The 12,790-nt window shown below is 42.0% G+C and overlaps 2 protein-coding genes across 2 annotated transcripts; both read right to left on the bottom strand.

Annotated features, from left to right (window-relative positions):
- Positions 1–2,090: 2,090 nt before the first annotated feature.
- Positions 2,091–4,716, bottom strand: LOC139625743 (caskin-2-like). The gene is made up of 3 exons (XM_071485919.1): positions 4,549–4,716; positions 3,735–3,826; positions 2,091–3,018 (listed from the first exon to the last, which is right to left on the bottom strand). Exons 1-3 carry the CDS (start codon positions 4,714–4,716, stop codon positions 2,766–2,768), a joined length of 513 nt encoding a protein of 170 aa, XP_071342020.1. The 3' UTR covers positions 2,091–2,765.
- A 3,563-nt stretch (positions 4,717–8,279) lies between these two features.
- Positions 8,280–9,631, bottom strand: rrs1 (ribosome biogenesis regulator 1 homolog). Its single transcript, XM_071485246.1, has one exon. The coding sequence runs from the start codon at positions 9,578–9,580 to the stop codon at positions 8,540–8,542; it is 1,041 nt and encodes a 346-aa protein (XP_071341347.1). The 5' UTR covers positions 9,581–9,631; the 3' UTR covers positions 8,280–8,539.
- Positions 9,632–12,790: the final 3,159 nt, after the last annotated feature.

Raw genomic sequence — 12,790 nt, 5'->3', positions numbered from 1 at the left:
CTGGGCTCCTTTGTCCTCGGGGCTGTTGGTTTTACAGGCCCATTCACTCAATTGCCCCCCAAATGGAGGCAGGCAAAGAACGAGATGACTTGCCTTATGCTGAAGGAGCAGCAGTGCACACGCATACAAACAATGTGCACATAAACGCACGGGGACCACATGCACGCCATGTCCTCTTAATCAATCTGTCCTCCCTTCTCTCTCATTCTTGTACAAGAGGGTCTTTTGTTCTTGTTTGACCCACACTGAGAGTTGAAAGATGTCATGGACCTTTTGCCTCTTAATTGGTTATTGGCAGCAGTCTTTCCACCTTATGCTTCATGCATGTATTTAAGGGAAGCAATCTTTCTATTATAGTGACTTATTGACAGGTAGACAGGTACCTGTTGTGCACAGACTCTTTAGATTTAAAAAACTGTTTCTGTGAGAATTATTAAAAGTGTATCACATTTTAGGGCAGCCCGGTAGTCGAGTGGTACCACATTAAGTGCAAGAAGCAGGCAGTCCAGGTTTGATTCCCGGCCAGTCCGACTCTTTCCTGCATGTCATTCCCCTCTCTCCACCCCCTTTCCTGTCAGTCTCCACTGATCTATAATAAAGGCATAAAAAGCCCAAAAAGTGTATCACATTTCCACTATTTTTATTCACATATACTGTAACATTTGACATGCTGCAGTGTTCGCAACTTCAATTTTATTGTCCAGAACAGGTCCTGTCCCTCTATATCTTCTGTCACTGAGTTAACCATTAATGGTCTTCGTAAGGTGTGTCTGTGTTTTCATATATATGTGTCTACCTTGTACACTGAAGACATGAAACAGCCTGCAGGCATCCAACCAAATCTCCTCTGCCTTCTCCCTCTGAGCACAAACTCTCTCTCTCTCTCTCCCTCTTACACACACACACACACACACACACACACACACACACACTGTTTGCTTTTGTGTATGCTAGACAGCAGATGGCAGCCCATTATAGGGCTGACAGAGCAGTCATCTGGCAGGCACCCTGTTACCCCTCCTCCCCCTCTCCTTCCCCCCATTCCCCCGAAGACACCCAGCATACAACAGCAGGGATAGGACACTTTTAGGCGGGAGAGTCCACAGCCCCGGGATTGTGTGTGTGTGCGTGTGTGTGTGTCAAAACTGGACCCTGGCCTTTCTGCCCTATATAGGTCACTGTTTCCACTTGTGTGTGTCAACACCATGTGAGGTAAGCCACCTCACGCTGTAAGCTCCTATTTGACTGAGGACTTGCTATGTTTTGAAGCAACAGCATGTGGCCTTATCTAAATTTGAATAAATCACTTTCAAGCACATGTAAGTGAGTGGTAATGCCAGGTGAAATAAGACGCCGGTAGCTATCAGATAAGTGATATGTCTCCTTTCATACAGCTCTTATTTATGCACATCTTATTATTATCATGAAGGGAACCTTGTTAAAAATATAATAATTTGGTTTATGCATGATACTCTCAGTAATTCCTATTGAAACAGAATCACAATCTTGAGATAAGCTGTAACAGTAACGGCAGTGGCCCTCTCAGATATTCTCCTCATGAATCACAGTTTGCTCAGGAGACCAGTGGAGCTGTCTTTTTTTGTAACATTTACGCCCTTCCCTGTGCAAGACATGCCTCCCAAACACTGGCCCCAGAGTGACTGCCTCCTACAGCCTTTATTACAAAGGATTATATCAAACAGTGGGGGAGGAGGAGGAGTGTGTTTCCCCACCGAGGTCAAGGCCAAGGTTAGGATTAGGTTCGGTGTTTGTGTCCTCTGCAAGGAGGTAATCTACAGCCCACCCTATAGAGACCCTGCTACAGGGACATGCTGGGAGGCACCACAGAAGAAGACTACGTGTGACTTCTGAGAGCTGCTTTGTCGTTGCCAGGGCAACCGGCACAATCCCTGGTCCTTTGGCAAGGCTTTCAGCAGGCCTCAATCACACTTCCTTTCGCTTGAGAGAGTTCTCTCTCCAGCACTGTTAAATAGGAGGGAGGCCCAGTGTGTTCAAAGGAAAATGAACAGGAGTTGAAGTATGAGGTAATATACTGAGGCATGTTTCCACTGAAATAAAAAGATGTTAGCTGGTAGGCATTTGCTGGTTTTATAACCATATATTTTTAACTTGAATATTATACAGCCATACATACGTGTACACAGATTCACATGAGCAGATAAGAAGAAAAGTAAAGTAACATATATGAGGAAACAAACAATTGAAATAACATTTCTCGAAGGTAACAGCATCCGAGTTGTAGAAAAAGGATAAACTTGATGAATAATGCATCTCTTATTACTTCACTGATTTCCACTAATTAAGTTAATTCACTTAATAACACTTATGACTGCAGCAACTCTGATTATATATTTTCCAAAGCATATACCTGGCATTTGATCTTGCCATGCTCAAAAACAGGGCAGGAAACAGCAGCTCTCTGTATAGTCAAACTTTCAGGTATCTGGCCACGCCCTCATCAGTGATGTCACAGCAGGCGCTGTCCTTCAGATGTAATTGCCAAAACACCTTCTGTGACGTCATTAATTTGTGTGTATCTGTGTACATTCACATTGGGGTGTATTTGTTTCTTGAAATCAAGCCAAGTCAAGAAAAGCGGATATGGCAACAAGTTCTTGCTCAAATCAGGATATTTGAGACCTGTCTTCAATATTTCAGAAGCTTCTCCATCCACCCCCTCAGCCCTGCAGCAGCCCCACCACAGTGAACTCAGCTCAGCCACCCAGGACAAAGAGGAGGGCCTCTTAGTCACCCTCGAAGGCCCCGTTGGTGGCTCCCTGGCATTCACTCTTTTTCCGGCACTTGGACAAAATCCTGTGGAGCAGGCCTGGGGATCTGTGTGTCTGAGGTTGGGAGGCCACAGGCTGAGGCAGAGGGATCGTGGGCCTGCACACCAGGAAGGGGCCCTCGCGCTCACCCTGGCCCCCATCCAGAACCATTCCTCCTCCCCCTTCTCCTCCTCTGCTCCCCCTCCTGAGCGCCTGCAGAATGTGTCCACTGGGGGACAAAGAGGAAATAACAAACACAAAGGCCCTGTTTATTCCTCATGACCCAAATTCCACCGCTAGCAGACAAGACGGGCATGGAGTTGTACAGAGGGTTCTGTGTAGTGTGTGTGTCTATGTGGGTGTAAAAGCAAAGTGTAGTGGCAGGCCGTCAAATATAAATACCCCCTACACACTCAAACTGCAAGACAGATACAGTGCCCTATCAGACACCTCCCGTTGCAGCTATATTAGCTCAAAGATTTAACATTTCCCATAAAAAAATTACTTGATATTTGACAACATACCATAAAAATTCTCTTAAGAATCTGATTGTTCTGTCAAACATTTCACATCCTTTTAGATGAAAGACTACAAAGTCTTTCCTTTCCCTCCCTCTCCTCTTTGGCCTTAATGAGATGCAGTGCAGTGAGAGGGGATTGACTAGCGTGTGTGTGTGTGTGTGTGTGTGTGTGTGTGCATGTCTGCATGTATGTGTGTGTTTGGGGATTTAGTAATCAGTGTGCTTTGTCAACTAATGAGGGACGAGAGGGGCCACCTGTTCAGGGGTGCTGGGCGGAGAGCAGTGGGATGGGACCTGGGGATGGGGGATGTGGGGAACAGCTGCTGGGTGCTGGGTGCTGGGTGTGTGCGCATGATGTGTATACATGCACTTTTTGCGTGGGATGTGTATTTGTTATTATGGTTGCTGTATAAGTTTACACTTACTTTCCATACCTACTGCGAACACCTGACTCATTGTCCCACACTGAGGTTCTCTGAGATAAACTCCTTCGCAGGCCTCTGGGAGCAAAATGTGGCTGAGAGTAGAAACAAAGTGTGTTTGAGTTCAAATTTGTGGAACACAAATCTAAGTTTATTGTACTATTTGATCCTTTGATTGCACCTGTCTTAGACAATATATTAGCTTTGGTTTTGTTATAATTAAAAATGTATTTATATTTTAAATGTACAGCATAACACAGCAGTATATATATGTATATACAGTATATATATATTTACACACACACACACACACACATACATACATACATACACACACATACATATATATATATACATACATACATATATATATATAATAATACATACACACATATGTGTATGTATCTCTCTATATACACACACACTCTATATACACACACGTATATACATATATATATATATGTATGTATACGTGTGTGTGTGTGTGTGTGTGTGATATTAGTGGCATGTTGTATTCATAACTAAATATGCAATGATCAGGGTAAAATTTGGGAAAAAAAACATCCTTAGGTATTATTTATTAAAAAGTCATTACTCAAAAACTCTCATGTACAATCCCTTAGCTTAGTATTAAACTCAACATCTACACTGTTATGGAAGACAAGAACAGAACAGAGTATAAAGTCCATTCTACTGTCACACACTGAGCAGCAGCAGCAGCAGCAGCAGCAGCAGCAGCAGCAGCAGCAGCAGCAGCAGCAGCAGCAGCACAGTCCAGCATTGCTGCATTGCTGAGCACATTCAGGGGCAAACCAACCTGGCTCAGCTCCATCACACAGGAGGCGGGGAAGTAGCCCTGCTGGCCGTCCTGCAGCCGCCCAAACCACCTCTCCTCCTCATGTTTGGACAGCACCAGGATGACGTCACCTGGAGACAGCTCCAGCTCATCTGGCCAGTGGGGCCTGTAGCTGTGCACTACCACCATCTAAAGGACAGAGGAGGAGCAACAGCCTGTTTCACTCTGAAAAGTGTGTATTTCTAACTTGAAGAGGCACTTTTAAATTTTCATACTAAATTTAGATTAGGTGTGGTTTGTTGCATTGCTTTTTTTGTACTGACAAAAGCTGTTGTCAGAGTCCAAGTGGTCTTTGCAGTTTACAGGTCAGACTCAGTGAATGGAGAGGATTATGTGTCAAGACTCAGAGATTAGCTGCTGTGCAGTGAAATAGAAACCTTAAATCTGGGTGTACTCTTCATTATCTGTTAAACCTAAATATGGTGCATGTTTGTCAGAGGAATTAGATAATTGAAACACATAATTGAATGACAGGAAATTGATTTACATAACATCAATGTCAAACTTGTTTCCATAAGACCGGGTATGTAACACTTATGAAATTGTGAAATTAGTTTTCTATTTCTGTCCGAGATGAGACAAAATTAATAACATGCAACCAAAGAGCTGGCTTTTTTAATGATTTTTATATTAAGAAGAATGGCCAACTTGCCTTTTCAGCTTCTGCTCTGTATCGATACCTCCCTGTTAACCATGAAAAGTGGAGATGAATCAGCAAAAAGGTTAGTTTCATCATGTACGTTTGAATCTTCACATAAATGCATGTTGAAATGCAGCAATGCAACCATGACCTTCAGAAAATGAGCACTGAGCAATGAGATAATACAAAGATTTACCCCATCATTTATTAACCATCTGCCGCCTTTCTCTCACCAACACTGTAAATAATGTCATGCAAAGCCACACTTCACTGCAGATATGATTCCACTCACCTTGTGGAGCAAGGACGGTGGTGAAGACTTCAAAGTGTTCATTGCTGTGCATGTAGATGCGCTGCATCTTGAAGATCTGACACTTGCACACTGACCGAGGCTCCTGCGCTCTCTCACCACTACCTTTAAATAAATGCAGCTGACTAATCCACTGCAGCACTGACTGGAGCTGGACACAAGCAACAACACATCCTTCCTACGGTGCAACACACACAAACACAAGACTAGGGACAAACAACATCTAGGTTCATGGTAGAAAAGTGTATTATATTATTAGACTAATGGTTGGGTTTTGTTTAGATTTCAAGGTTAAATATCACAAGACACGTTTTTATTTTCAGCATTTTTAAGTTGGGCAACAGAACAAAAGGCGGACTTCATCCAAGAGATCATGCTTGACCACCTCATCTTCGTGCCAGTGCCTATTGTTCTTTGACCATCTGGTCACATGCAAGATAAGTTTAGAGGCCACTGCCACCGCCCGCCTGACATGGATGAGAATTTATAATTTTACCTCATCAACAGTGCTTGATTGATTTAGGGTTATTGACTGTGTCCCATTTTCCAGTGGCCTGGGTGAGCAGGGACAAAGATGAATGGGCTTGGGACAGAGTGGCGGATTGCTCAACAGATGGTGATTGAACACCCCCCCCCCCCCCCCCCACCACCACCACCACCTCCCCTCTCCCGCTCCGGTGCGATGGAGCTTGGCTGTGAGCTTGTGTCAGCGATTAAAAAGCATCCATCAATAACACGAGAGATCACTCAGCCAGATGATCAGATCTGAGCACTGGAAGTTTCCTGCAAACCTGCAACAATTATGAAAAATGGCATTTAATAACCCTTAAAAGATTGTGATACATGTTTAATGACTTTATTTCCTTTATTTTCTGTAACAAATCTACATGAAGGAAAAAAAATGTGCATTTTATTTTCCCAATGAATTATGACCTGTTAGCAGGAAAGAAGGTCAACAGGAGGGCCACGGATTAGCTTGGTGAACTGTGAGAGAAGTATGTTTATGTGCTTGTCTGAAAGAGGAAACACCTGTAAACAGATGAGGCAACTAATTAACCTCATTATCTATGGCCTCAAGAGTCCTGCAGGATACTCTGTTGGATTTAAGCCCCTCTGGCTCTAAGATAGTTCTCAAACAGACAGAACATGAAAATATAAACCTATACAGACCAAAACACCATTACTTATAAAGTAATATGCTGACTAGGAAATGCTACTCAAAGTGTTATTAACAGCTTTAAACAGATTTAGGATGTGTACAAATGTACTAATGATGAAAATTCTTGCATTGAGAGCTGGCTATTACACTTCTCACTGCTCCTAATCCAATGTGATGCCTCCAGTCTAGACACCAGGGCAAAAGCAAACTCTTACATAACCAATAACCACAGCTAAGCTGCTTGGAAAACCGATCTAATGTCTACTTCTTGGAAGAAGAAAATACACGAGCACTGAGCAGCTGAAAGCATTTATCTGCTAAAACAATGAAGGGCAGCTATTAAGAAATTACGTGAAGTGCAACAAAAACATATTGTGCACCCCTGTGTTTTGCACTGGACATTAGCAGAGATGAAGGTGATATAATGGAAAGATAAGAGTGCTACAACCATTACTGCTCCATTTATTATTTAATCTTTTGCCGACAGTCTTCACCGGCCTGAGCTTGTGTCAACTGTTTGTTATTGTCTGGTCAATATGAAAATATATAACATCAGTCAACTGTCAGACTTTGATATTTTGTATTATTATACAGATCAGAATGTCAAAATCAAATGAACAAGTTTTTGAACATTTCTCTGAGCATCACTGCAGCATAATCACTGACTTCACCACAACTCCGGTTCGTTTACTTTCCTTTTTCTGCTGTCGAACTGTTGGTTTGTGTTGAAATTCTGTTCCACTGGTGCAAACTATGGTTTACTGTTTTATGCTTTATGGCACCAGCGTACATCTTTGACGATTACAATAAATTTACAAGCGACGGAAAGCATCTCTTAATACCTCCGTGTTGTTGCACATTTTCTCATGGTTTTCCTCTAGTTGGATGAAATTTAAAAATTAAAATAGTCTATAAATCACTTCATGGTTTAGGGCCCATGTACATCTATGACTTGCTTCCACACTATGAACCCTCTAGACACCTTGGGTCATCAGGGACCAGTCTGCTGACTGCTCCTATAATTAAAACAAAACGGGCTGAAGTTGCACTCACTTATGCTACACATAACTGGAATAAACTTCCAGAAGATCTTAGATGTGCCCTAACGCGAGCTCATTTTAAAAACAGGCTGAAGACTTTTACGTTAACCTCAACTCTGACTCTTTTTAAGCATTTATAATACTTAATCTTTTTACGTTTCTATGTTCCCTTCTTTTTTTTTAAATCTATTTTTATGCAACACACTGCCTCTGTGTATGTGTCAATATATAAATGAACTTGCCTCGCCTTAGTAATGAATGTACACAATGTTGGGATTATAAACTTTTCATAATGTGGTTTTCATTTTTGCATTATATATTACATTTGCTCCATTTACAAAAAAAAACAACAAATCCTCATATTTGAGAAGCTGGAGACAGATGAAAAACAGTTGCTGATTCATTTTCTGTCAGTTGCCCAATTATACGTTAACATGTTGTGAGTTCAGTTTTCAAGCTACAACAAGTCGAAATATCTAATCAATATCTTTGATAGCTGTGACAACTTTGTAAATTCCGCGTTCAATTAAAGAGGAAAGGAAACACAATCACCTGATTTTAATGTTGGCTGCAAGATAAAAATGTATTCATCGGCGTTTTACATTAATATTACATATATTGGGACCAATTTACAGTTGAACTCATTTACATTAAGTGGAAGAGCCACAAAAATCCTGGACAGTCACAACATCACACCCGTCATTCACAGATCAATCAAACAGTCTTTTCATATTGCATCATGAATGTCCAGTCCAACGCTTTGATGCCAAGGCACAGCCAGATGTAGAGGGACACAGGAGTCCTCAGCGCTTCCCAGGTTTAGATCTCTTCTTTCCTCCTCCTCCTCCTGCTTTCCCTCCTTTGCCTTTGCCACCCTTTCCTTTGCCCTTTCCTGGCATGTTGCCTTTGCGTCCTTTCTTCCCTGCTCCCTTCTTGTATCTAGCTGCGGCCTCCTCTCTGTCCTCCTCTCTCATCTGTTTATTGACAGCCTTGGTGATGTCCAGCTTAGCCTTCTTGCTGTCCATGGTTTTCAGAAGCTCCAGCTGCTTCTGCTTCTCGTTAGAAAAGTCACCGATGAGCGGCTCAAACTTCCTCTTCTTGCCTGTGTTCTTCGCTGGTTTCTCTCTAGGCAGCCGGTCCTGGAACCTCCCCACGGATGCTGTGGAGGATCTGGCCACACTCACGGCCCTGGTCAGCTCGTCTTTGGACTGCTGGGCTGTGGGGGTCAGCCCCACACCTGGGATTTTGACTTTCTGCGCCCTGGCGATGTTCTTCAGCCTGTTGAACTCGTTCTTGGCCACTCTCTCCTTCTTGGCTTTGACGCGCTTGGCGAACTGGTCATCGTTTGGATCTGCGGTCTCCGGCACCTCGATCAGCCAGTCCTTGGTGTCATCGTTGGCCCTCTTGTAGCCCCAGCGCCTCCTCCACTCCTTCGCATTTTCATCCCAAACTAAGTTGGTCTTCTTCTTCTTCTGTATGCCCTTCAGTTTGGCGAACTGCTCCCATTTGGTCGGAGGTTTGGGCTTCGGAGGCGGCTTCTCTCTGGGCAGCGGGGTCGTCGGGTCCGGTAATTTCGCCACGATAGCCTCCTCGACCCTCTCCGTGGGCTGTTTCCAGATCTCGTTGATGAGGAGCTGTGTGTTATCACGGGCTAAAGACCGCAGGAAGTCCTCTTTCTTCTGCCCCTTGAAGTCCCGGGACTCGACGCGGTTTTTGTCGCACGCCAGCAGGTTCCCGACGTCAAACTCCAGGTCCAGCTCTTTGAGGACGGAGATGCTTCGCAGCTTCTCTGCCTCCTCTTGCTCAGCTTTAGCCAGCAGCTCCTCCACACTGCTCGCAGCCATGTTGCCCCGTGCCGCTCGGCGTTCGCTCCCCACGTGTGGAACGGAAAAAACACACGCTCAACTTCTTCCGGGTCAAAGTTCACCCGAGGAGGTTCCACCTGTGGCCACAAGAGAGCGACAGTGTTCCACTTCTTTCTGTGTGTTTGGGATTTATTCTTTTTTTTTTTTTTTTTAATTTTTATTTTATTTTTTCAGTTTCAACAACGCACAGACGTTGAACCAGGAATAAAATATAAACTATATAATACAGGAATAAATAAAGCACCATAAACCCGTCTTTTTCAGTAACTCCTCCTAGACATGTTCCAAGACACATAAAAAATATTCTCCTTTGAACAATGATATCATTTTTTGAAACAAAACTAATTTCAATACCCTTATTTAAAAAAAAAAAAAAAAATCCTAAAACTATGTTTACACTTTCTCCCTCATTGAAAAATCCAGTTTTCTGAGCACTAGAGCTTCTCGTCCATGTTTATTCTTGACTTTGGAAACAGCAGTTGACAAAACATGCCAATGATCATTTCATGCAAAGACAATCCCAAATTTAATTTAGTCCTATATTGAGTTAAATTATTTTTTAATCGGCAAAAATTAAAAATCCCCCTAAGTATAGACACACAAATACTCATTAGTGCTCTGGTGTTGTCTCTCTTTCATTTATTATTCAAACAGTTTGCACATTTAAGAGGATATAGCCAAAATGCAAATGGATTTTACTCTCCTGTGCTAAACATGATGGAAAAAATAATTCTAATAATGAATAAATTCTCAATGATTGAAGTGTGCAAACCTTTATTTAAGATTAAGATTGATCAAAATACAAAAAAAAATATATCAGTTGACAGTGCAGGAACTTTAAAAAAAAAAACGTAAATAAACATGAGACATAAAATAAAAAGTTGTTAATTTCAAACTACAAATAAGTATATATTGTTCAAAGAGTTAAGAAATATATGAAAGTCTTCTTTGGTGTTTTCTTCTCTGTGAGTTTCTGTGCTGTGACTTTTACATCAAGTTCTGGAGTTGTGATAAACTTTATAATAGGATTACTGTAAGTGTTTTCATGAGAGATTAAATTCAGTGAAGTATTTATACCCCCCCCCCCCCCCCCCCCTTCTCTGTAATGTATTCTGTATGTGTTTCTTCCATAGATCCAAGACTATAATAACTCTATTTTTGTCCTTGTCTCCACTAATTTGGAGGAGGAGATGGAGGAAGGGAGGTGAGGGGGGGTGGGGGTGGTTAGGGGGGGTCCCATTACGACTGACTGGCTGCCGGTTGCTCTACGACAGTGGTGTTATTATTTTGGGCTCCAGTAATTACATTCATCACCACACTTGCCATGTGAATGCTAACACTCTGACAGGCACAGAGATAAGGTCACAAGTGATGCTGTGTTTTGAGATGTGAGGAGAAAATGCGTAATTAGTGGCCCAAAGTCCCTGTTGTGCTTTTGAGAAGGCTATAAGGTCCTCTGTGACGTGGATGCATATTGTCTAAAATCACCCAATTTAAGCAGAATCCACTAGTCAGTTGCTGGCCTCAGCCGCCTGCATGTGTCATCCACAGTCTCCACAAGTGTTGAGGATTTCTTGCTGACTTTTGATCCAGGGTGAGTTCATCCAAACAGGATTACTTTTCCATGGTGTTTCTTTTATGGAAGAATACACAGCACTGGCCAGATAAAGCTCTCTTTGAGCTATAAACATGGAGCAAAGTCATTCCCACTGTCAGTGCCTGCGTCTCCACAGCTTTTAAATGTGCTTAAGAGGATAAGATATAGAAAGAGTTCTCTTCATGCCACATTAATGCTTTCATGTGAAAACCCTGGCAGGTTTTGATTTTTTTATTTGTTAGTTTCAGGGAGCTCATACCTCTTTATCAAGTAGATTCTTTGACTCTTTTCCCCCTCAAGAAAAATTGACCATTTGGACTTGCAAGAGGGTTTTAAACTGACAGTAGCGCTACGTGAGTCCACAGCACTCCTAATACAGAGTATAATATAGGCAGTAATATAAAATGTCTTTATGATGGGGAACTGCTCTTGAAATTTGTAAAGAAAATCAAACCTAAACTAGATTTTATTTTTGTTTTGACAAATGTCTTCCCTTCATAGCAAGAAAAAAAACCTTCTACATTTACATTACAGCCTGTGGAGGCTTGATCCTGTTTATCATTCATCGCTTACATTTCATTTTTAGTGCTAGTTCACAAGCTCATCACTGTAATCCATAGGGTTAACTAAATGGACCTCACAGAAAATACGCAGCAAGGTTCATGCTTTTGACCAAGTTGCTCCTGCAGAAGAAATGTTGTACCTCTTGAGACTCTCTGGTTAAATAAAGGTTAAATTAATAAAATTCCTGTCCAGAATTCACCAGCATCTGCTACAGGCAATGCCCTCACAGTGTTTGCATGTACTGTTTGTATGATACTATAAAAATCCCTTTAACACAGGGAGAGCATAAAAAATAAATCATAAACCTTTCTTTCTCAACACACAACCTTAAACTTTTGAAATCCAGGTAATAGCACTTCATCATTTAAGCAGAATATCCCACATAAGTGAATTCATCTTCATTGAGAAGAAAATAACTGAAATACAATGAAAACATCAAGGGCCTTTGCACATTTATATTTTTTTATGAATGAATAGAACTTGTGAATGGTTCACTAAGCAGGGGCAAACCCGTAACTCTAACAGGATCAGTGGTTTGCATTATTTAAAGGGCTACAAAGACTATTCATGCTGCATGTTGTAGCCCTATTTAGAGAATGCATGCACATGTGCAGTTAAAATGCTACACTTCTCCAGTTTATTTGAAGCTTTTCACACTGCTTTTCACACGTTACAGCTCTGTCTCTATTCTGTATTGGTCACAGAGAAAAATGTTGGTCATGTGATGATCCACGTGCTTCTCTTTTTGTCATCTTCATCTTTAAATATCCACTGACTGGTGGCCACAATGATCCATGAATCACAGGGGGAAATAAAAGACATTCATTCATGCAAAAACGAGCCTGAGGCTTGAAACTTCCCTCTCCTTCTGAAAGTTGACCTGTTAGCATCAAAGAAGAGGTGAGAGCGCTGGAGGGCCAGATATAGAAGGGGAGCAAAATATTCTCATCAGCACCATCCTGGCATAAATCAGACATGATTAGCTGCTGACAGTTTGCTTGCGTATTTATAGTCGTTGCATTATTACA

This window comes from Trachinotus anak, unplaced genomic scaffold (genome assembly GCF_046630095.1).
Source record: "Trachinotus anak isolate AG129_WGS33_773 ecotype Australia unplaced genomic scaffold, CSIRO_AGI_Tana_v1 ptg000009l, whole genome shotgun sequence".
NCBI lineage: Eukaryota > Metazoa > Chordata > Actinopteri > Carangiformes > Carangidae > Trachinotus > Trachinotus anak.
Note: the sequence above shows the minus strand (reverse complement) of the source record. Positions and strands in the feature narration are given on the sequence as shown.